Source organism: Paroedura picta, chromosome 12 (assembly GCF_049243985.1).
Source record: "Paroedura picta isolate Pp20150507F chromosome 12, Ppicta_v3.0, whole genome shotgun sequence".
In the NCBI taxonomy this organism is placed as follows: domain Eukaryota; kingdom Metazoa; phylum Chordata; class Lepidosauria; order Squamata; family Gekkonidae; genus Paroedura; species Paroedura picta.
In genome coordinates, this window is record NC_135380.1 from 20,115,413 (window position 1) to 20,138,367 (window position 22,955).

The window sequence follows — 22,955 nt, forward strand, 5'->3', positions numbered from 1 at the left end:
CTCTTTAAACTCCTGCTTTCTGTTCCCTGAAAAAGCTGCAAAAACACCTGAGTCAAGCAGTGGGGAGCAGCCTGCTCAAGATAGCCCATAAAAACCAAAAACATCTGAACAGCAAGTAGCAGATTTCATGCTGCCTTATGCAGATGCTTTAAAGGGACTGCACAAGACAATGCAAGAAAATAGCTCAGCTGAGTGGAATAGGCTGCTCCCCATCCCTCAGCTGTTCTTTGGGCTTGCTGCAAACCCCCTTTAAATGGACCGTGGTGCCTTTCAAAGGCCTTTGCAGGGCCACAAACCACAAACCGGTTCGGTCCACAAATGAACCCCCTGGCTTGATTCGGTTCATGGTTCAGCCACGAACAGCAATTTTCTGGTTACTGTCCATCCCTACTTTTAATTATTTTTGTGCCTGAGTATTTTCACAATGTTACCCAAGTTTAAATGGCCAGGTGCATTTGGTTTCCTATTTGTGCATGAATTTTTCTCCGTAGAAAGTGATATGTGCAGCCCAGGATTGCCTGCCCAGTTCTGGCGACCAATGGGAAGTTTAGAGGAGCAGAGACAAGCAAATTAGCATCATTCTGATGCTTCAATAGAACATTCAGCATGACATTGGAGGTGATGTCATGTTGGAATGAAGCTCTAGGATTCCCAAAAAACTCTATTGCAGTATCAACACAGCACCTATTCTCCCTATTCTACACACACACACACACACACACACACTACTAAGCAGTGGCAGCAATCAGAGTTACTGGCAGCCCTAGTGCAGGAGAAGATTGTAAATGATTATTTTGGTGTTCAGAGATTCTGGGTAACACAACTGTGGATCTTTTTAAAGGCAGCCTCCTGCATGCTGGCCTTAATCAAGACCCTGGCTTCCCTTCTTTCTCACAGGCATTATCACAGCATGGAGGTGTTTACACATTATGATCTGCTAAATATCAATGGTAGCAAAGTGGCTGAAGGATACAAGGCCAGTTTTTGCCTGGAAGACAGTGAATGTGCACCTGGTACGTACATTTCTATATGTTCCATGGGCTGGGAAATTAAATAAGGATTGCAGTGGATCTGTTTTCCTGCTGTCATGTTTTGCACAAGTGTAGCAAAGCACACAGAATGGCCAAAGTCCCAGGCCCTCTGTACACGTAATTCTTTCAGTTCCATGGTGTAGCAATTTGGCATTTGAAGGGTCCTGCTTTGCAGTAGAGGTGAATTATCATCAGAAGCCTTTCTCCAGTTATCCACCACATCAGAAGGAATGGATCTACTGTAGACTGTTTCTTTTTAGTGACTGCTCCCTTCTTGCAGAACTCCCTACCAAAGGATGTTTGCCTGGCACCATAACCTTTGGAGGTTATACTGGAACATCACCTAAATATAATCCATTTTTTTATCAGTTCAGTTTGGGAGTCTGGATTAATTTCTCCAGTATCAATTTGCCTTTTTCAACAATAGCTAGTTATCAAATCTATAGTTGTCTTTATGGTCTGGAGACTCGGTTGGTTCAGCAATGGTTGTTTCCTCCCACCCCTTTTGGTGTTTGGAATGCCCCCAAGTGACTGCACACATTTCTGAATGGATATACCTAGATAAACAGAGTGTGTTCATTAGAGAGTGGAATAATCTTCTGCTGGAATTAATAGACGCAGCCTAGAAATATTTAATTAATTTAATAGAAGTATCTGTCCAACTGCTGCTTGAAGACTGCCAGTATTGTTGAAAGTAAGATGATATAATAATAAGTTTTATAATTGATCTTACCATTATTCTTCAGTGACAGAATCGGTACAAATATGTAGGTATCATAGAGGGGGACTGTTTTTCTCCACAATCATACCATGAATATTTCTCTAATGAAGTCATCTTAGCAGCAAATGTTGGTCTTTCAACATTTTCTCATAAAACTTCTTACACTCCATGACACAATTTTGTCTTACAACTAACATAGCGCTCATTGTCTCAACACTTAATCTAGATGGCAAAACAAAAACTAACACTACCTTTTATTAAAAGGGGGACAGCAATGACGTTTTTATTAAAATGTGGGGACAGCCGGGAAATGTGAATAAAGGGCACTGTCCCCTTCCAAGGGGTGCGGGTGGTTGGCTTAGTTATGCTCGGAGGACCGCAGCTGTTCTCTACCTTGAAGCTGAACCCATTGCCAAAGTCTTTTGAAAGAGCTTCTAAATGCGACACTATGATGGATGTTCCCTTTGCATCCGCATCCCTTCCTTTTTTAGGCATCCGGAAGCAATACGAATGTAGCAATATGGGGGAGCAAGGAATAACCGTTGGGTGCTATGACGTGTACCGGCATGATATTGACTGCCAGTGGATTGACGTTACAGATGTTCCGCCAGGAGACTATATCTTCGAGGTTTGTTGTGATTCATCAAAATAATGGCTGGTCTTCACCTGCAATGATCTTATGGCAGTGATAACAAGGGTTGCTGACCGCAATGGAATAAGAGTATCCTGCCCCTTTCATAGAGGGTTTGATGAGATGCTCATTAATTGGGGGTGTTGTCTACCTCTGTTCTATGAAAAGCTTCAACTTCCCGTTTCCATACATGAAGCCTCTATTAAAGGGACAGAATTTTTCCCCCTTCAAGTCTATTGGCAAGGCTAGTGATCCCTTACCTGGTACCTATGGGCACCATTGTGTTCCTTGGACCTACTTCCTTCTTCCCGCAAATGATATATAAATAGGTGGCTCAGATGAACCCAGGAGACAACACTTTAGGTGGTCAAACTGCAACCCTCCAGATGTCTATGGACTACAATTCCCAATTCTCATGGGAATTGTAGTCCATGTACATCTGGAAGGCCGCAGTTTTACCCCTGTGTCTGCCAGAAGCACTAATTCAGAAAGAGCTGCCTCCATCATAGGAAGATGCTTGACTGACTATCACCCAGTGTTCTGTGATTGGCCCCAATACCCACAGCATCCCCCATCCTCTGGCAGCCATTTTGTGATGGGAGAACCCGTTCAGTGCTCCCAACATCCCCAAAGGACCCACAAGCCAAACATGGCAAAGAAAATAGGGGCTCTCAGCTAGGGAACTGAAAACTTATTCCCCCTCCCTACACCCCATAGGTGTTTTGCACCCTGTGAAGAAGCTGTGATTTCTATTTGTCAGTGCTTTAAAGAATCAAAGTAAATGAGATCATGAAAAGTTGAAAAGTCTGTTTATTGTCAAAGCCAAAGAATTTCAGAGTCTAAACACAACTGGACTTTGCTTCATGGAGTTTACAGTTGACAGTTCCAGTTCTTAGATCATTTTGCCCATGAAATGCCCAAATGCAGCACCTTAATCTGTATGTTTAGATGTTACTGAAGCATCTATGGCAATCCTTTCCTAGATTGAAGTCAACCCACTGCGGGACGTCGCAGAGTGTGACTATTCCAATAACCTCATGAGATGCCAATGCAAGTTAGCTGAAGACCGTGTCTGGATGTTCAACTGCCATACAGGTGAGTAGAAAAGGGTCTGAAAAGATCTGCTCCATATATATAGGCATGGAAGTACCTGATAAGGATGCTTCATCCCCTGTTCCTCCACGTGCAGCCAGCTGCGTAACCCTGGGCCCATCACAGTTTTCTCAGAGCTCTCTCAGCCTCACCTGGGAAGGGAAGGCAATTGTAAGCCACTTTGGAGACTCCTTCAAGTAGTAAAAAGCAGGGTACAAAAAATTAGCTCTTCTTCATGTATATGGCTTTCTGCCATATGACACACGAGCCCCAAACTGCTAATGAGATGCAAAGGTGACCAAGTTGCTGATCACATGGGTTCATGAAGCTGTCATACTGAGTCAGATAATTGGATCATCTGGCTTGGCCTTGTCTCTTCTGACTGGCAGCTGCTATCTATCTTCATCATACAAGGAGCCTCTCCCCTGTGTCAGATGATGGAACACATGAGTTTGGCCCCAGCTCAGCTTCTGTGTTATTAAGGAAAGGAACATGGTGGGTATGGAGAAGGGGCTTCAGACTTCCCCACGTGCAGTACTTTCCAACGCTGAAACAGTTTTAGGGGAGGCCCTTGTTGGGCCTGTTGGGAAAATTCATCTGTATCCCAGAAAACACATGGGTTTCCCCAAGTATCCCCACTTCCAGGACTTTTTCAGATGGGGGAAATGGTGCCAGGAGGAAAAACAAACCCTGTTTTCCATATGCACCACAGTCCTGATCTTAATTGGGCAGCTGATGAGAACCCGCGTCTCCCACGTGATTGTGGTACATCCAGCCCAGCATAGGGACTTCACCCATCCCATTGGTGTTTTCTACAATGTGTGAAGAGGAGGATGGCCCATTCATCTCCATTGTCACTGAAATATAAAGCTGCCTTAAACCATTGGGCTGTCTGACTCAGCATGGTCTCCTCTGGCCAGCAAGAGGCCTCCAGAGACTCAGGCAGAGAAGGGTCTTTTTTAATACCTGTTCCCTGAGATATGGTGGGGGTAGAACCTGGGACCTTCTGGCTTCAAAATCCAGGTTGCCGCTACCACCGAGCCACATCTTCTCTCCATCACATTGTGTTTTTTTCTATTTTCTCCCCTCCACAGTCGACTCCTTCAGCGAAGCACTGGAAGAGAAGTTTAATCACTTCAAAGGACTTATGACCAACCTGGTCCCCACCCGATAAAGAGAAACTTTTAACTTCAGCCCTGTTATTTAAGGAGGAAGGACTGCCTTTTCCCAGTTTCCCTAACCACTGCACGGAAACCTAAAGTACTCAAGCAACCAACCATGAACTTTCAAATTAGCTTTATAAGTTATTTTCAAGGGTGTCCTACTTTATGGTCTTCAAGGGCAGAAGAAGTAGGGTAATGGTTCTTACTTCATATCCATTGCAGCAAAACAAAGGTTTTGCACGAAGCAGTTGAGTTTCCAGCAGTCCTACGCCCTAATTTATTTAGGAATTGTGTGCAAACTCTCATGCTGCATCTGTTCAACAAAAAGTGGCGATTCCAGCCCAACAGCCCACATCAGGGGATCAGCTGCTGGCCATTCGTAAGGGAATTTCTCTAACACAGCACCCGTCTTTATGCTGGGTCTCCCTAAGATTGGAGAAGTCGACTCTGTACCACTGATGCAGAACAGAAATTTTTGCAGGGTTCTCACAACCTAACAGAAGTCTCAAGAATGCGTTCTTAATTTCTAGTACTTGTCAGCCACCAATTTCTTGGAACCATTCCTTCTCCAAGTGTATTTGACAGCTGGCTTCAATGCACCAAGGCGAGAAAACGTATCAAGCTATTCCTTGCATTTTGGCTTTGGGTGCCAGTAGACTGTGAATTGTTCTTCACCCAATAAGCTGTTCACTTGCCTGCCTTTGGCGTGAATTCCCCAGTAGTCTGACCAGTGCCTGTTTGCTCTTCCCCCCGTCCGTAAGGAACATGGTCGATGAACCATGATGCTCTCCAAAAGTAATTAATTCATTCGCCCTTTGCCAGGAAGGCCCTTCTGGAGTATCCTGTGATCTTTTTTTTTTAAACAGTTGGACTTGCACACGTTGGCAGATACACAATGGTGCTAGGCCCCTGCGCCTCTTTGCTTGGGGCTGTGGTGCAGTAACAGGACTGCAGAGGCATGCATAAATAACTACTTGAATAGCCTATGGGTGCAGTTTGAAAACTTCCAGTAAACTTTGAAGCCACAATCAATTTAGAATTGCCTTGCTGGACTAAATCGAGATCCCTCTAGTCCAGGGGTAGTCAAACTGCGGCCCTCCAGATGTCCATGGACTACAATTCCCAGAAGCCCCTGCCAGCATTCGCTGGCAGGGGCTTCTGGGAATTGTGGTCCATGGACATCTGGAGGGCCGCAGTTTGACTACCCCTGCTCTAGTCCAAAAGGAGCCATCCAGCTTGTGCTGGATGCCCAGAGAACAGGACGTGAAGGCTATGGGCCTTGCTCCCCGCCCCGTTTGATCTCAGTAGGAGGCACAGGCCGACTGTCTCCATGCAGAGGTTCTGTTAGCTTAGCTACTCCTCCTTGCTCTCAGTCCTTGTTTCTAGTCCTATTGGTATTGGAACTGCAAAAGGGACTCTTGAAGCCTGGACAGAATATATGAAGATGCTTGTAGGCTTTCCCCATGTCTTCCTCAGAAACCCTTGCTTTCCCCAACTTCCCCCCACTGAAGGACTAGACATGCACAACCTGGCTGCCCAGCAAGAGTGACCTCAGCAGGTTCATACATCCTCCATTCCCATCTGTGAAAGAGGGCTTAAGAGTGACCAAGATACAAAGATAAAGGAAGCCGAATAAAGCACACAGCTTGGTTGCATACAATGCAAATTAATTTCACAGCTGTGGTTTGCAGTAAAGCACAAGTGACCTGCCAGTAGTATCTGATCTGGGTTTGGTTTTGTTGTCACGTGTACCCTACCTCACAGGGGTGTTGTGAGGCAAGTGGCCAGTTCAGATGACCATGGTTAGACAGGGCACTCAGTTCCCCCAGCTGGGGAAGTGTCTCAAGCTCATGTGTCGGGTACCCAAACAAGCCCCTTTGTATGTCGCCACCAGCAACTGTTCCTTAGTGGTGCACCCATCAGGAAGGCAGAGCAGAGACCTCGCTTAGCAGTGGCGAGTCTCCAGTGGTTCTGCTGCGGTTGGGCTGGCGGGAGTGAACTGCCACATGACTATGCACTAGAACATGAGTAGTCAAACTGTGGTCCTCCAGATGTCCATGGACTACAATTCCCATGAGCCCCTGCCAGCATTTGCTGGCAGGGACTCATGGGGATTGTAGTCCATGGACATCTGGAGGACTACAGTTTGACTACCCCTGCACTAGAAGATGAGAGCAGCACCAGGGCATCCCAACAGTTCACTGCATTTCCCCTCTGTCCAAATAGTTCTGCTGTGTTCTTCTGCAGTCACGGCACTTGAAGAATCCCAGGCTGGAAACTGCTCTCTCAACAGTTCTTTTCATAGGACCTACACAGTACAGGGGACTGCTCAACTGCAGTGGCTCCAGCAGCCAAGCAAGAAGGGGTACGAGCTCAGAATTTCAATCCAGAGGCTCCAACAGGGTGCCTATGGGTGCCAGGGAGTCTGCTGGCTCCTTCCCTGGTGCTTGCTAAGGGTTTTCATAAAGTAGGCAGTGCCAGCAAGGGGCCACTGGAGATTCCATTGGCTGTGCAGATTTCTTTTTATTACTACTTTCACAGCAGCTGCCACAAGGCTCTTGTGTGGACTGAAGGTAAGCTGTGGCAGCCATTCTGGGGTTGTGCCTACCACACTCCGTCAGTATTCCAGTGGTGCCTGAAGGGTCAAAAAGGCCGGAGGACTCAGGTTCAATACATAAACCCACATAAGCACATTCATTTCCGCCTGCCCCATCTAAGTAACTTGATTTCTACTAAATAAGTAACTCACTTTCTGTCAAGAGGCTCAGACTTCCCTACCACTTCCAGACAGGGAATCCAAAAGGGGCCCTAAGTAATTTAGCCCTTGAAAACAACAGTGCAAGAGTTCAGCCAAGTGTATATCTGCGCAGTGTAAAATGAACAAACAAAAAAATCAAATACACACCAGGCAAAGAGGATTCCAAAAACCACTCTACATCCACAGCTGATCAGACTTTGTGATGATAACTTTATTTTTAAACAAAACAAAACTTTACAAACTCCAGTAAAGATACTGAATCCTGCAAATGTGTCATTGTGTTACGTGTTTCATTCTCTCACTCTCTGTCATTGGTTTCTAAATTCGCTGCAGGCGCCATCAACATATTAGTACAAAGCTCTCATGTTTGTTAGGGACATGAGGACTTTATATCACACCTGCAAGGGGAGTTTTGCACCCAGAGTGAGCATCTAGGCTGCAAAAACAAGAGATTATTTTTGCTAGGCAAAAGAACAGCGATTCTGTTCTGGTTGCATCCACAGCATGCAGGGAGACTAGCTTTAGCCTCCTCTCCCCCCTGCCCCCCAGCTGTTTTCACATGTGCAAGCCCACCCATGGAGCTGCAACTGGCTCTCTTGTAAACAACACGCTTCTTATATGGCTACCTTTAAGTTTCACTTAAATGACTGCTCCATGGGATGGAAGGCTGTTGCACAAAAGCAAAACAGGGAAGGAAAACTGAAGCGGTTTTCCCCTGCATGCTGCAGTCATGCCAAGAAAAAAGCCAATCTGCAGCAGTAAAACATTGCGAGGGGCGCATGTGTGCAGAGAGCACTCCATTTTTCTCCGGCGTGCTGTTTTTCTCGTCTCTGCTCTTCACCCAGTCAGGGGACCAGACCTGCATTCCCAAGCCCAGGCATCTGTGAAACCCTTTCTTTAAATCACACACTCTTTGCAAGAATAACAGCAGCAGCCAGGTTTTTAGAGACAGGAGATCCAGGAAATATCATCCCGCCCATAATGCTCAACAGAACAAGGAATGTCTATCAACTTCAAAATGAAAAATACCTGTTCCAGAACTTGCTAACTTTTCAAAGCACAGGTGATGAGCTCAGTAAAAAAAAAAAAAAAAAACCAACAACTAACACACAAGCTGTTTGGGCAGTGTTTTAAATGCCCAACAACACAGGCTTTTCACTGCCCTACAGTGCCCTCCTGTGGTCCCTTTACAGGTTGGCCAGCTTCCCCCAAAACAATAAGGAACTCTGACTTTCCTTCCTTAAACGCTAGTTGAATCAGTTCCTTCCCCATTTCTAAGACAAGCAACCGTCTCCCTATTGGAAACAAAAACAATCCCCCATCGCGCACACCCCCAAAATAATGTAACAGACGAGGCCTACCGTCAGACTACACAGTTTTAATAGCACACCAAAACCATCATCACCCTAAGCTACTCAGGATGATCCACTTCACTCTGGCAGGTTGACATTTTCGGATTCCGGCACTTCTGGGCTCGAGCACTGCTGGGTTTTGCGGAGTAATCCCAGTGCCCGGGTCACGAGCCTTCTAGCCACGGCTGTGTCGGTCTGGGGCCTCTCTTTGGCCAGCTGGAGGAGCTCTGCGTAAAAGGGAAGAGAAGCAGAGGCTGAAAAGGGGGAGACTCAGCATGGGTGGGCCTTGATGGACCTTAGGTCTTCAGCGAGATTTTGAGCCTCTTCAAAGCCCTGTCTGTCATGTGGATAAGGCCTGGCCCATCTGTACAAGTTGGTATACTACAACTGCAGGCAAAGGGATGCCTTTCTTTTTTTAAGCGTCCCTGTATTTAACTTAGGAGCCTCTTGTGGTACAGAGTGGTAAGCAGCAGAAATGCTGTCTGAAGCTGTCTGTCCATGAGGTTGGGAGTTCGATCCCAGCAGCCACAGGGTCGCCACTCTTGCTACAGAACAGGATTTTGTGAAACGCTGGGGATTCCCGGTGGCGTTGGAAGAGTTTCCCAAATGGGTGGGAGTTAATTAATCACTTTAATTTGTTAAACTTTTATCAGATGATATGATGGTATATGGTCTGAAGATGCCAGTGATACCCAGAATCAATTCTTATTTCCAGCAGGCCTCCAATTAACCCCCACCCTGAAGGTACCAGCTTGCTCTTTAGTGATGCTGGAGCAGCAGAGAACTTACATCGAAAATAAATGTTGCATTTCTTACTTGGCCGCTGAAGTGCCTTGATCTTTGACTGCCTTGTAGCATGGATGAGAGGGCGGATCTTTAAGGATGCGTAACTCTGTTCCATTGCTTGAGATGCTGCCAAGAGAACACATTGCTGTGAGGCTGCATTTATTATTAGAAACAAGCGCTCAGCGGGGGACTTCAGCAAGCCACGGCCAGCCTAGATCAGGGGTAGTCAAACTGCGGCCCTCCAGATGTCCATGGACTACAATTCCCAGGAGCCCCTGCCAGCATTCGCTGGCAGGGGCTTCTGGGAATTGTGGTCCATGGACATCTGGAGGGCCGCAGTTTGACTACCCCTGGCCTAGATCTTCTCGCGGAGTTGATGCAAGGCGGAGAAGTGACGCCTGCAGGAACTGGGGCCAGTTAAGAGGAGAAGACTACTGGCCAAAGTTCCTTCAGGTGTCACTTCTCCTCCTGTCCAAACAAACATCCCAGCAATAGCTACGGTGCCAAAGTGAGAATTCAGACCTCTGCTTCAGTGCCAAAAAAGTGAGATTAATTTTAAAAATGCAGTTATTTATCACCAATCGTTGCAGAAAGAATCTTTTCTACCCCCTGCTACTGAAGAAGACAGCCTCCATCTAGGAAGCATTTCAGTACTGGGGAATTCACATTTTCGGAACACCACTTTGGGTCTCGGGGGGGGGGGGGTCTTGTTTGGTGAGAAAAATTAGCTAAACTTTTTTTAAAGCCGTGAACAGAACGTAAACCAGGGGTATTCAAGTTGCTGGGCAAATGCAATTCCTGCCCCAGTGAGCATTCCTATGAGTATTGCGAAGCATTATGCAGACCTGGTTAATTCATTTTTATCCAGCACATGACATCACTGTGAAAAGGAACGTGGCTGGATACAACAGAATCTATGAGAGCTGACAAGGGGTATGAGTTCATGCACCTTTGCTCATTGTGCATGCACCCAAGCACATTTTTTTCTCAGCTGTCAAAGGGGTTTTGCAAGTTTCAATGCATTACTGAAAGCAACAAGCAGAGATGCTAGCGGAGTGAATGCACTTATTTATTTTATAATTCTATTTCTAGGCTGCCGTTCCCGGGCCTGCCAGTTCGCAGTGGCTTACAACAAAGGTTTAAAAATACAACAAAATTCCAAGCCCAAAACACACCCCCACACCAGTCCTCATCATTTTGACCCCCCTCCCAGCCCCAGACTGTCGTATCTCCAGCAAATCTGTTCCAGTTGGACACTCAGAGGGGAAAGATCTCCTCCAAGTGTCTCCATCACTGCTTCTTTCAGGCAGCTGCAGGGATAGAATAGAGGCGAGATTTATGAGCTCATCCCTCTCAGAACACATGAAGCTGCCTTGTAAAGAAAGTCAGACCAATGGTCCATTCACAACAGAAGGAGCTAATCTGATTGGCAGTGGCTTTCTGAAGTATGAAGGTATTTCTCATTCTTGCTACGACAGACACAGACAGTGTGGTATAGTGGTTAAAGGCAGCAGCCTCTAATTTAGAGAACCAGGTTTGATTTCCCACTCCTCCACAGGCTGGGTGACCTTGGGCCAATCACAGCTCTCTCAGAGCTCTCTCAGCCTCACCTACCTCACAGGGTGTCTACTGTGGGGAGAGGAAGGGGAGGCAATTGTTAGCCACTTTGAGACTCCTTCAGGTAGTAAAAAGCAGGGTACAAAAAAACGGCTTTTAAAAAAGCCAGCTAAAATGTTAGGAACTGAACTAAAAACACAGGCTTTATACGTACGGGTCTGTCACCAAGCTGCGGACTCTGTCCGACAGAAAATTTAGCGCTCATATGCCTTTTTCCATGAAGAATTCTAACCCCAGCAAGACGAACAGATGGCCTGAGGGACTGAACCTCACTATTATGACGGTTCACAAGTTTTGCAGACCCAGCAAACTGGAGACAGGGCCGTTCCCAAGAGCAGGATTCCGGGGAGGCATTCTGGTGACTGCGGAAGGGGCCGCTGCAATAAGGCTGTGTGCGAGGAAGTCCTTGCACCTTCAGGAACACTGCAGTGGACCCAATCCACTGAGGTTCTACCCAAAACAATGAACTAGTGTAGCCTAGTGATGAGAGAGCGCGCTGGACTGGCATCTGGGAGACCCAGCTTCCAATCCCCACTCAGCCCTGGTGCTATGTCCTCCCTTGTGCCAGTCCTACCTAACAGGACTGTTGTGAGAATAAGACAGAGGAGAACGATGTAAGCTGCTTTAGGTCCCCATTGAGGAGAAAGGCAGGGCATGAATAAAACAAATGAACAACTATGTATTGTTGACTACAAGATGCAGGGGAAAGCTCGAGATTCTCCAAAGTGGGAAAGTAGAGCAAGCATAGTTGGCAGGATCACAGTCACCCATGCAAAAAATGAGAGGGACAGAAAAGGAGACATTTGTGCCACATTACCTGCCACTAAACTGGAGAAAATGCCAAGGGCATGAGTGTCATCAACCCACTGCACTTTAAAGCCACTCTCTCTGGGAAAGAAAAAGACAGAAGGGTCACAGTGGTTATTAGATGTTAAAACCCAATGAGTAATAGTTTCCCATGAAGGTCATTTCAAGCACCATTGCTCTCAATGGGGCAGGTACCTGGGCCATCGCTGGCCACAGTGACTGAAACAGATATGATGTACTCAAAAAGAACTCATCTGAAATGATATTATTATTATTATTATTATTATTATTATTGATTTCCCGCCATTCATGGCAAGCCGTCTCGTGGTGGGTTACATGATAAAACCCCACATAAAAACAGACAATATCCATTAAAATCCCCATTAATAATTAAATCCAATCCTGGCAGTAAAACTGTCGCCCCTCCCCACAGCCAGAACGGCTGCCTCTTGGTGCACCAAGGGGACTGCACCTGCCGACAACCACCACCAGCGATGATCTGGCATTTTGGTGGCAGCGTCTTCCAGGGGGGCCCATCCGATCTTCCGTGCCCTGGCCTCAAGCACAGACCTGGCGGAAGAGCTCCATCTTACAAGCCCTGCGGAGGTCTTGGAACAAAGTGACAAGATCAAAACATCTGACAGGCCCTGCAATGAGAGTTGTGAGGTATCCACCTCAGGTTACAATCACAGCAATTGTAGGTTGTAAGCAGTACACGGGGACTCACAAAGGGAATCTCACTCCTGCTGCCCCGTTTCCCTCCTCACACTATTTCCTCTTTCCTTCCTCTGACAGTCACACATCCTCTCTCTTCTCTTCACATACCTTCTTCTGAACCTTCAGCTTTCTTTCCTTCCTTCTTCTCCCTTTCTCTCCTTTCCCATCTTTTACATTATCGAATCCCCACCTGCACCGGCTGACACTAACCTAGGCACCTGCAGCTGTCTCAAGTTGTCAAGCCACCCCCAAAAGGCCTGTGGGATCTCACAATGCAGTCTTTTGAGACCCTATGCAGCAAGCATACCAGCAAACTGCTTGTCCAAGAGCTCTCCAAAGCAGCTGGTTCCTAACTGCTCAAAGCAAGGGAAAAGGGGAGGAGGCCCCTGAGAATGATGTCATCTGGCAGCGCCACCTGTCAGGAGCCAAACAACTGTCAGAGGCATCAAGCTAGCTGGTTCTCATTCGAGACGGGAGTGCACTACACATGTCCAAAGATGCAAGGTTCGATTGGCTGAACGGGAGAAGCCTGCCCTATGACTGATGCCAGGTAACTGAACACTCTGAATAATCAAATGCCATGTGGCAAAATTGTTGCTGTGTATAATTTGTGAAATAGAGAGCCAGTGCGGTGTGGTGGTTACAGAGCCAAACTAGAAACTGAGTCACCCAAGTCTGATTCCCTGTCCTGCCATGAAAGCTTGTGGGGTAACCATGGGCCAGTCACACACACCCAGCCTCATCTACCTCACAGGGAGCAATTTGTGTGAATAGAATAGAGAAGAGAAGCCACTTTGGTTCCATATAGGAGAGAAGAAGTGTGGTACAACTTAAAGGTAAAGGTATCCCCTGTGCAAGCACCGGGTCATGTCTGACCCTTGGGGTGACGCCCTCTAGCGTTTTCTTGGCAGACTCAATATGGGGTGGTTTGCCAGTGCCTTCCCCAGTCATTACCGTTTACCCCCCAGCAAGCTGGGTACTCACTATACCGACCTCGGAAGGATGGAAGGCTGAGTCAACCTTGAGCCGGCTGCTGGGATCGAACTCCCAACCTCATGGACAGACAGTTTCAGACAGCATTTCTGCCGCTTACCACTCTGCGCCACAAGAGGCTCTTGGTACAACTTATGCAACTGTTAAAAAAGAAAAATAACTGGCAGGGCCGGCAGCAGCTCCTCCCCAGGTACCAAACTGTCTTGAGCCAGCCCTAACTAAACAAGAAAGATTGGAGCAGGTTTCTTACTGGAACTCAGCAAAGGCCTCCAAAAGGTGCTCAGTCTTCAGCAAAGGTGAAAAATCATAGATCTCCAACACATGTCCAAAATCTCCTTCATTGATCTGTGCCTCCCCATAGCTGGTACAATCAAACTGGATTTTCTTAATGCTTATGTCCTTTATGGTCAGATAATTTCTGATCTGGAAGAGAAAGAGATTTGTAGCAGAAGATAATATTAGCGCCTACATATGAACAAGAAGCATTCTTTTGCAAGCAGGGCTCTATACATGCTTGATTGATATGCTGCTATAATCTCTGTAATCATTTTCCAGCCTGGACAGGAAAATCCAGATGATGAATGATTACAATAGAGCCATACCTAGTGATATTTGAATTACACAACATTAAGTAAAATCATACAGGAAAACCTTTTCCTGAAATGCACCACTTCAAGCTGCAGAAGCAGACAAAGGTCCCTGCACGTAGATAGAACAAAATTGTACTTACCTGTAACATATCTGTAACTGCTGTTCATCGAGTATCTATTGTGAAGACACACATGAGTTGGCGCATGAGCAGGCCTGCCATCAGATTGGTCTTTACAGCTAAGTGCCTCCAGAGGGCGCTGTACGTCAGACCACATGTTCCTACACAGCAGCTCCCACTTTCAGTACCTCTACCACCATCAAAGCTAGGGTATGCAGCAGGGCAGAAGGGAGGGTATGTGTATCTGCACAGAAGATACTCAATGAACAATAGTTACAGGTAAGTGCAACTTTGTTTTCATAATCAATCTTCTGTGCAGTCCCACATGGGGATTCTAGCAAGTTACTCACCAGGCTGTGGGGTATGCTCTTCTCACTTGAACAGCAAATGAAGAACTGCCTTGCCCACTTAAGCCTCACATCTCGCCTGCAGATCCAAAGCACAGTGACATACTGTATCTGCTGACACAGTGTCTGCTGACAACCAGGTAACAGCTCTTCATATCTCCATCAAAGGCACTCCAACAAGGAAAGCTGTGGAAAAAGTCATTGCCCTAATGGAATGGGCATGAATGTTCAATGGGCATGGTAATCTGGTCCTATCATAACACTTCCTAATGGCCCAGACAATCCATGGGACAGGGTCTGAGATACATTGCTAACTCTCTTAGGTTCACTAAAACTTACAGAGCTCTATCCCTGAGAAACTCCAGGGTCCTCTTGAAATAATAAAGCCCTCCTAACATCTAAAGACTACAACAAGCGCTAATTTTCAGATCTTGGTGCAGGAAAAAAAAATACAAGGTAAGCCAAAATCTTGGGATAAATGAAATCTAGAAACTACCTTAGGAAGAAACCTAAGAGTAGGGCAAAGGATTACCCTTTCAGGAAATAACTTCAAAAATGAGGGCTCTACCTTAAGAGTTGTGATAACAGCTACTAAGAAACACAACCTCACAGAAAGTTCTTCCAAAGAACAGGTAGCATGAGATTCAAAAGTTTTGAGAATTATCTGTGCTAGCACAACAGATGGATACAACTGGGGCACCTAAGGAGCCCAGGGTAGGCAGAGATTATCTAATCCCTTAAGAAACCTTTTAGACAAATGATGGAAGAAAACTGATCCCCCCTCAGTTCCTCTGTGATAGCAAGAGACAGCAGCCAGGTGAACTTTCAAAGAAGAAAATGCCGGGTCCTTAGTTTTCAGGTATAATAAATAACCCAATATAACCTGCAACAGGGCACCAGCAGAGACATGTTCTTCTTACTACAAAAGAGGGAAAATTGTCTCCCCCTATACATATAGGATTTCCTAGTGTTAGGCTTGTGTGGCTGCAGAAGAATTTTGTTAGCCTCCTTAGAAAAACATTAAGTCTCTCTGAGGCCACCAAGCTGTCAGGTGGAGGCGGTTCAGGTCATGATGAAGTGCCTGGTTGATGCTGATTCAATCTGGTCAATTTGGTAGGGGAAAGAACCGGTCCTGGAAGATCTCCATAAGGACCAGAAATCAGAATGAAGCTACCAGGATCATATTAAATCTCACCCTCCTGACTTTATTACCCCAATAAAGAGCAGGAACGGAATGTGTAAAACAGGACTTGATGCTAACACAGCTGAAACACATCCCCTGGGGAACCAATTCCCACTCCTGCTAAAGGAACAGCACCTTACAGCCAGAACTGTCATCTCTAATCACAAACAAATCAATGTCTGGAAACCCCCAGACAGGAAATAACAGTTTTAGGTTAAGGGGCCTCTACGGGCCAGTCATGGCAGATATACAACTGGATATACAACTGGATATACAATTGTGAGACTCCTAATGACTTAGCTGTCTCCTTGTTCTTATTTATCAATGAAAGCATCTCCTGTGTCTAGGAAAAGAGCAAAGCCTTCAAAAAGTAAAAGCCTGGTCTCCATATACAACAGTCCCATAGGATAGAATGGAGGCAGAAAATAACTGGATTTCTGGGAAAACCTGAATCAGAATACCATACAGGTAGAGAAATTCAGTTTTTTTTCACAAATCTCAAATGTTGGGGGGTCCAATATACCTGAATCAGAAAACTCCCAAATTGGGGGGGGGGCACACCCCTATTCTCAACCACACGTCCCTGCCAAATGGGAAATGTTGATACAAGGGATGTGCATGGCCTATCTGAGCTGGGGGAAAAAAGCATGAAAAATACCTTATCAGTATTTGGGGGGTATTAGTTAAGCCAATGACAAATTCTCAGATCTGATTAGCTACCAGTATATTCTGCTATACTGATCAGATGGGGTTTAAGCCAAGCTGTAAGAGGAGCCAGCCCACAATCAGCTGGGATGGCAGGTGCTGCCAGCTCCATGCCACCTTGGCTGGAGCCACCTCCTGCTGCAGCTCAGTTTAAGCTCAAGTGGCAAGAGAAGCCAGCTCAGGATTGGCCAGGGCAGTGACGCGCTCTCAGCTCCCACCACCCCACCTGATCATCTCAGGTCTGCATGCAGCAGTGAGAAACCTCTCTGCCACAGGCAGATCCTGAGGACAGCTTCTCCTGCCACACTGCTTACACTGTACTACAAAAGAGGCCAAAGAAGAGTTGTTTTTTTACACCCTGCTTTTCACTACCCACAGGAGTCTCAAAGCAGCTTAGTCACCTTCCCTTCCTCTCCCCACCACATACATCCTGTGAGATAGGCGGGGCTGAGAGTGCTCTGACAGAACTGCTGTGTGAGAACAGTTCTAACAGGACTCTGACTAACCCAAGATCACCTAACTTGTTGCATGTGGACTGGCTCTCCAGATTAGAGGCTGCCGCTCTTAACCATTACACCAAGCTGGCTCCCAAGGTCTGGCTTTTTCTTTTTAAATTGGAAGTCCAAAAAAATCCTGGATTCGAATACCATACCAGTGTTTCTGATACTTTTTCAGGTCCAAAGACACAAACTGGAAAAAAAAGAATTCTCTCTGATCTTCCTTCAGAAATAACTCACAAGGTTGCAAAATTCTGTATGAGGGCAGGCAGCCTATGTAAGCAGATGGTTATATCCTTAAACAAGGCTGGATTACGATAGCACCTTTAAATGTGTTAGTATTGTATGTGGTAAGGCTTTACGCTGATTTCATATCGGCATAATCTACACCAAGGGTAATGCATCATCTGTAACTCAAGCACCTGTGAACAGTCATTTTTAGCCAAGCCAGGCAGAAGAACCTCCCAGTGACCAGAGCTAAAGCGGCCCTGAAGAAAGTCCAATCATTACCTCTTGAAGGAGCTCGGTGCCACAGTCATCTTCAAAGACACTGTCCTTCTCATCCACTGCAGAGGTTCCCACACTTCCGTCTCCAGCAGACAGTTCCAGAATAGGCAGCTTGTTACTCTCCAGGTCTGCACCGTGTCTTGCCTGGTCTTCAAATAGCAGACTATTTTTGCCATTGCAGGCTACAGAGGTATTTATAAAGGGCAGAGCCTCAGGGTCCAACACAGATAACTTTGTACTACATTCCAGAACAGGAGACGTCACCAATGCCTGTCCCAAAACAGAGGCACGAGCGGTACCTGGATCCTGGGTGACATCACAAGGCTCAGTTTGGCTACATTCCAAGAGGGATATATCAATGCAGTTCCTATGTTGGGTCTCCTGTGCTGATAGTTCTGGGTCAGGTTGACATGCGCCAACATTCACAGGGCTGTCTTTCAACAAGGGTAGTATTTTGCTACAATCCACTTCACCGGCACATGTGCAATCATTCTTAATTTCCAGAAGTAATGGATCATCGGTGTGCTTTAACAAGGTGTCACCTTTAAGCTGACCCTCATGCTCTTCAAGAAGAGATGGAGACATGCCGCTTTCTGACAGAGTGGCATCCTGAGAGTCTTTTCCATGGTTTTCCAGGGATGTCAATTTTTTGCTCAAGTCCAGTGCAATACTATCTGAAGTACTTTTGTTCTGTTCTTCTACGGAAGGCAGGGGTGGGCTTTCTTGGAGAAATGCAGCATCCAAATTACTTGCCTTTGGTTCTTCCAGCAAGGTTGATGTTTCAAAACCCTCTAATATCACACTATCTGCACCCTCTGTACTCTGGTTTTCAGAAAGGACCGGGTTTGGACTGCTCTCCTGTACCAAGGTGACCTGTTTCATTTTATTTTGGCCTTCTGACAGATCTTCCAGCAAAGGAGAACCCGGACACTCCACCGGGCCTTCACTAATATTACTACCAGACTCCAAATTATTAGTATACATCTCACTGGGGTTTTGAGCTTCTGGATATTCCATGTCAGGGGCAGCGTTACCAGGAAATGCACCAGCATCTGTAACTCCTTCACAGCCACAGACCATGTCTGACGTTCTGTTCTCATTCATCCCAAAGCCATGCGACTCTGCTCCAAGTGGTTCAGGGCTGTCCTTTGCCAAGCCCTCCGGTTTCTTGCGCATCGCTCTGGGGACATACAAAGCTCTGTCTGGCTTCCGACGGGGCTGTCTCCTGCCCCTGCCATTTCCTCGGCGAGTCTGAGCAGTGTTGGCCTGTGCTTCCACGCGACGTGACCCTCCTCCGGATCTGCATCCTCTGCCTCTCGAGTGGGGAGGGTGACTTGAGCCGTCTTGATCGTCTGGTTCATCCGGCAGCCTGGCCGCAAGAAACAAAGAGAGGTCATGCGTTGACAGTGTGCAAACTCCCAGGTAAATGCTGCTTCCTTTCTGGCAACAAATGCAGGAATCTGAAGAACTTTAAGCTAAATACAGAGTTCTGATTGGCTCTCAGTACATTCAGCTATACCAATCAGCTGGGGCTATAAAGTCATATACAGATATCATATAAGTTTACCTTGCAGGATCACCTTGACGGTTGTGATATCCCCATCATTTGTCCAATTAATATGTAAGGATCATATACAATGAGGAAAGGAACTTGAGAACAGCAAAATATCTAGAAACCGTCTTTTTTGTTTAAAATAAATCCTGTAATACGGATTTTGCAATATAGCCTTGGATAGGTTTGTTTGTTAGTATTCAAAATAGCATGGGACAGCTTTAGTCCATTAAAGCAGGGGTAGTCAACCTGTGGTCCTCCAGATGTCCATGGACTACAATTCCCATGAGCCCCAGCCAGCAACTGCTGGCAAGGGCTCATGGGAATTGTGGTCCATGGTCATCTGGAGGACCACAGGTTGACTACCCCTGCATTAAAGTGCTTTTCCCCATTTCCTTGCACAACCACCCTGCAGTGTTACAGACAACTTGGGCCAGAAAGGGAATGGCTACCTTATCTCTCTAGCCTCCTTTTTCTTTTTAGCAGCTATTGTTTGGCTGCAATTAACAGGATGAAGCAGGTAGATTCTGCTTTCAGCCAGCAGTTCCTTCTTCCCTGCATGTTTGCCTGCAATCCACCCAAAATGCACTAAGAAGGACTCCAACCTTATTGCTGAGTGACAGACCACGGTCCTCCTTCTCCATCCTTCCCCAACAGAAAAGCTACTCAGGAGGTCGACATCATCCACAGTCCTGTGGATCAGGTACCTGAGGCGACTGGACAAGGGAGGAAACAAGAGGACCCTGGGGGGAAGAGGGGGGAAAAGCATCACACTCATTAGCATTAAGCAATAAAATCGTCCTGCTCGGGGTATCACAAACACTTGACCCTACCTATCATTTAGGTCAGGGGTAGTCAACCTGTGGTCTTCCAGATGTCCATGGATTACAATTCCCATGAGCCCCTGCCAGCAAACGCTGGCATGGGCTCATAGGAATTGTAGTCCATGGACATCTGGAGGACCACAGGTTGACTACCCCTGTTCTAGTGGGTTGGCCAGACTTCCTGTGTCTGATTACGGCCCCATCCAAGTCCTCTCCACCTGCCGCCTTATCTATTCTCTAGCACCAAGGGACTGAGATCAAGGAAGTGCTGGATTCCTTTACCACCCCAAATCCCACCCACACCCAAAATCTCTAGGTAAGGCTTTGTCAACCAGGGTTTTTTGATGGCACTGGAAGGGTCTCCCGAATGGGTGGGAGTTGATTCATTTTTTAATCTATTTTTTTAAAAATTCTTAAACATTTCTCAGGTGATATGACCATATATGGTCATGATGATCCACAACCCCCCCCCTCCCCAAATGGCCAGTGATAGGCCTGGGAAAAAGAGGGGTCCTGGGTGGCTGTGTACACATCTATGCTTCCCAATCATACTCTGCTGGATTCAGCCACTTCTGGCGGTTGTGGAAGCCTGAAGAATGTTTCAGAATGGTACAAAAAAGTTGAGAGAAGTTTTATTTATTATTTATTTATTTTATTCATATACCATCCTCCCAGAAGGCTCAGGTATTTCCCAACCCAGAGCTGGCAAACCCACTTCCACCTTAAGCCACTTTTGGAAACGCCAAGGAACAGAACTACTGGATATTCACCTGAACACTTTCTACAAATTGACCAAGACCACTTAAAAAAGAAATGCTCAGGATTCCTCCCTTAGATCCCCCCCCCTCGACAAAAAAGAAGAAGGCTGCTGGGACCCTGGCCACCTTCTTACGGGGGAGGGGGGGGCGTTCGCCACCGGCTGTCCCAGCGCTTACTTCTCCAGCTGGTTCTGGAGCAGAAAGTGGTCCAGTTCCTCCAGGATCTTGCTGACAAAGTCATTCTCCGTGGGGGAGAGGAACACGCCGTCCAAGCAACGCAGCGCCAGGGTGACGGTGGGGTGGCGGCCTGTCGGGGGGGGGGGGGAGGGATAAAATGACACTGATTAGCCCGCCTGAAGCGAGAGTCAGCCCTGGCGGGGAGCGACGGCCAGTCCGGCCCCCGCAGCAGCCCCGCGACCCCCGGCGCGGCGGCGAAAAGCCCCTTCGGCGCTCGGCAGGCTGCAAGGCTCGAGGGAAGGGACGCGCAGTCGGGCTGCCTGTTCTGTGCAAGGCACCGGCCCTGCGGCCGCACTTAGCGGAGGGGGAGGAGGAATGCCAGCGGGACGCGCCTCCTCTTCCCCGCCGCCGTCCACAGGGCCGCCTCCCCCGCGGGGCTTGCTTTTCCGCGGCAAACGGACGCGCCGCCGCCCAGTCCCGCCCTGCGCCTCCTCTCCAAGCCCCGGGAGCCGCGCCGGAGCAGCGAGGCGGGCGCAGGCTGGGCCGCCGCAAGGGCCTACCGGGGCCGCCAAGGAGCCCCGGCCTGCGAGGACGGCGGAAAGGGAAGGAAGGCGCTCGCCATGCACGCCCCCCCCCCGAAGGGGCGCCTACCGCAAGCCCCGGCCTGCGACTGCTCCCCCCCGAGGGGCTGGCGGCGGCGGCAACGGCGGAGCAGCTCCCTCCTTCCCGGCGGCCGCGGTCCCCTCCCCCTTTCCCCGCCTCCTCTTGCCCGACGGCGGCCGCGGCGGCAGCTCCGCCTCTGCGGCTCCTCCTCCTCCTCCCCCGCGCCGCTTCCCCCTTCTGCAGCTCCTCCTTCCCTCCCGGCGCCCGACCTGCCTCCAAAAGGGCTCTCGGGGGGCCGACGGGGCAGGCCGGGACCGCCTGGTCGCCCCCCCCCCCCAGCGGCATGGTCGCCCGTCGTTGGAGCCGCAGCTGCAGGCGGGGAGTTGGCAGCTCTTCCGGCCCTCCCGCAGCCGCCCATGCTGAACCGAAGGCCTATTCTGCACACAATTAGATAATGCTCTTTCAATGCACTTTAGAAGTAGATTTTCCTGTTCTGCACAGGAAAATTCAGCTGCCAAAGCACATTGAAAGTGCATTATCCTATGTGTGCAGAACAGGCTGAAGAGTGCGGCTTTGTCTGCCTTGGAGTGCTGCTTGCCCTCCTGCTCCACCCCCTGCACACACGAGTCTGTGTTCAGACATGCAAATAGATACAACCCTGTAAAAGAAGCTGCTAGCAGGCATTGCCCAATCAAGGCAGTTGATTAACATAACAGCTGGCTCATTAAGCTCTGCCTGACCTGGCTGGGCCTGTTTCTTGCTCCCTGGCATGTTTACACATCAACAATGAGGGCTCTATTCTTTGGCAAACTTTGGATCCTTCTGTAGGTTCATAAAAATTTGCCATGGAGAATGAGCCTCTACACTGAGATCCAGGAGAGCCTGGTATGCCAAGAATGGTGGGGCACGCTTTGGTTCCTTTCACAGATATTGACTATGTAGCAATGCTTCTGGTAGAGCTTAGCATGACCTGCAAATTGCACCAGATCCAGCTTATATGAGTACCGCAGGGGTGGTTCAAAATTGGGCAAATCTCAACCTGAGAAGGAACTTGATGAGTATCACCCATGGTTACTGTAGCTTCGTCATGGACCATAGTTATGGCCAACAAAGGGGAAAATGGGATGAGGGCAAGGAGTGTGCAAGTATTAAATCAGAATGTGGCCTTCTAAATGAAAAAAAAAGATCTTAATGGTACCTGTTAGCTGGCCCTATCCTAAATATGGAAACTTGGAAGTTTGTGTCAGTGGGTTGGATGCCATCAATGCCTTCCACTGGTAAAAAGTGTGATTTTGACTCTCCCTTCAGCTCCCCTTTCATATAATTCCTGCTGTATCAGGGTATCTATCAGAGAACAGCCAGCACCTGCTATCCAGCTGGAGTTGCTAAAAATTTAACGTATAGTGCCCTTCAAGATACGTCATC

General features: G+C 47.6%; 2 protein-coding genes across 3 annotated transcripts in view; one reads left to right on the plus strand and one right to left on the minus strand.

Annotated features, from left to right (window-relative positions):
• The window catches only part of LOXL2 (lysyl oxidase like 2), a 74,674-nt gene extending 67,009 nt beyond the window's left edge, over window positions 1-7,665 (plus strand). For both annotated transcript variants that reach the window (XM_077306819.1, XM_077306820.1), the window contains 4 exons: window positions 898-1,013; window positions 2,244-2,380; window positions 3,367-3,478; window positions 4,570-7,665. In XM_077306819.1, the coding sequence (XP_077162934.1) occupies window positions 898-1,013; window positions 2,244-2,380; window positions 3,367-3,478; window positions 4,570-4,649 (445 nt within the window). In that variant the 3' untranslated portion in view covers window positions 4,650-7,665. The remainder of the gene's footprint in view (window positions 1-897; window positions 1,014-2,243; window positions 2,381-3,366; window positions 3,479-4,569) is intronic.
• Window positions 7,666-8,759: 1,094 nt separating this feature from the next.
• Window positions 8,760-21,875, minus strand: R3HCC1 (R3H domain and coiled-coil containing 1). The gene is made up of 8 exons (XM_077306614.1): window positions 21,488-21,875; window positions 20,928-21,057; window positions 19,774-19,911; window positions 17,620-18,985; window positions 13,919-14,091; window positions 11,969-12,039; window positions 9,565-9,660; window positions 8,760-8,975 (listed from the first exon to the last, which is right to left on the minus strand). Exons 1-8 carry the CDS (start codon window positions 21,873-21,875, stop codon window positions 8,827-8,829), a joined length of 2,511 nt encoding a protein of 836 aa, XP_077162729.1. The 3' UTR covers window positions 8,760-8,826.
• Window positions 21,876-22,955: the final 1,080 nt, after the last annotated feature.

Coding starts and splice junctions, on each gene's coding strand:
- R3HCC1 (XM_077306614.1), bottom strand. CDS start 21,875: ATGCCGCTGGGGGGGGGGGGCGACCAGGCGGTCCCGGCCTGCCCCGTC. Junction 21,058..21,487: donor GGGGCTCCTTGGCGGCCCCG/GTAGGCCCTTGC, acceptor CCCCCCCGACAG/GCCGCCACCCCACCGTCACC. Junction 9,661..11,968: donor TTTCTCCAGTTTAGTGGCAG/GTAATGTGGCAC, acceptor TTCTCTTGGCAG/CATCTCAAGCAATGGAACAG.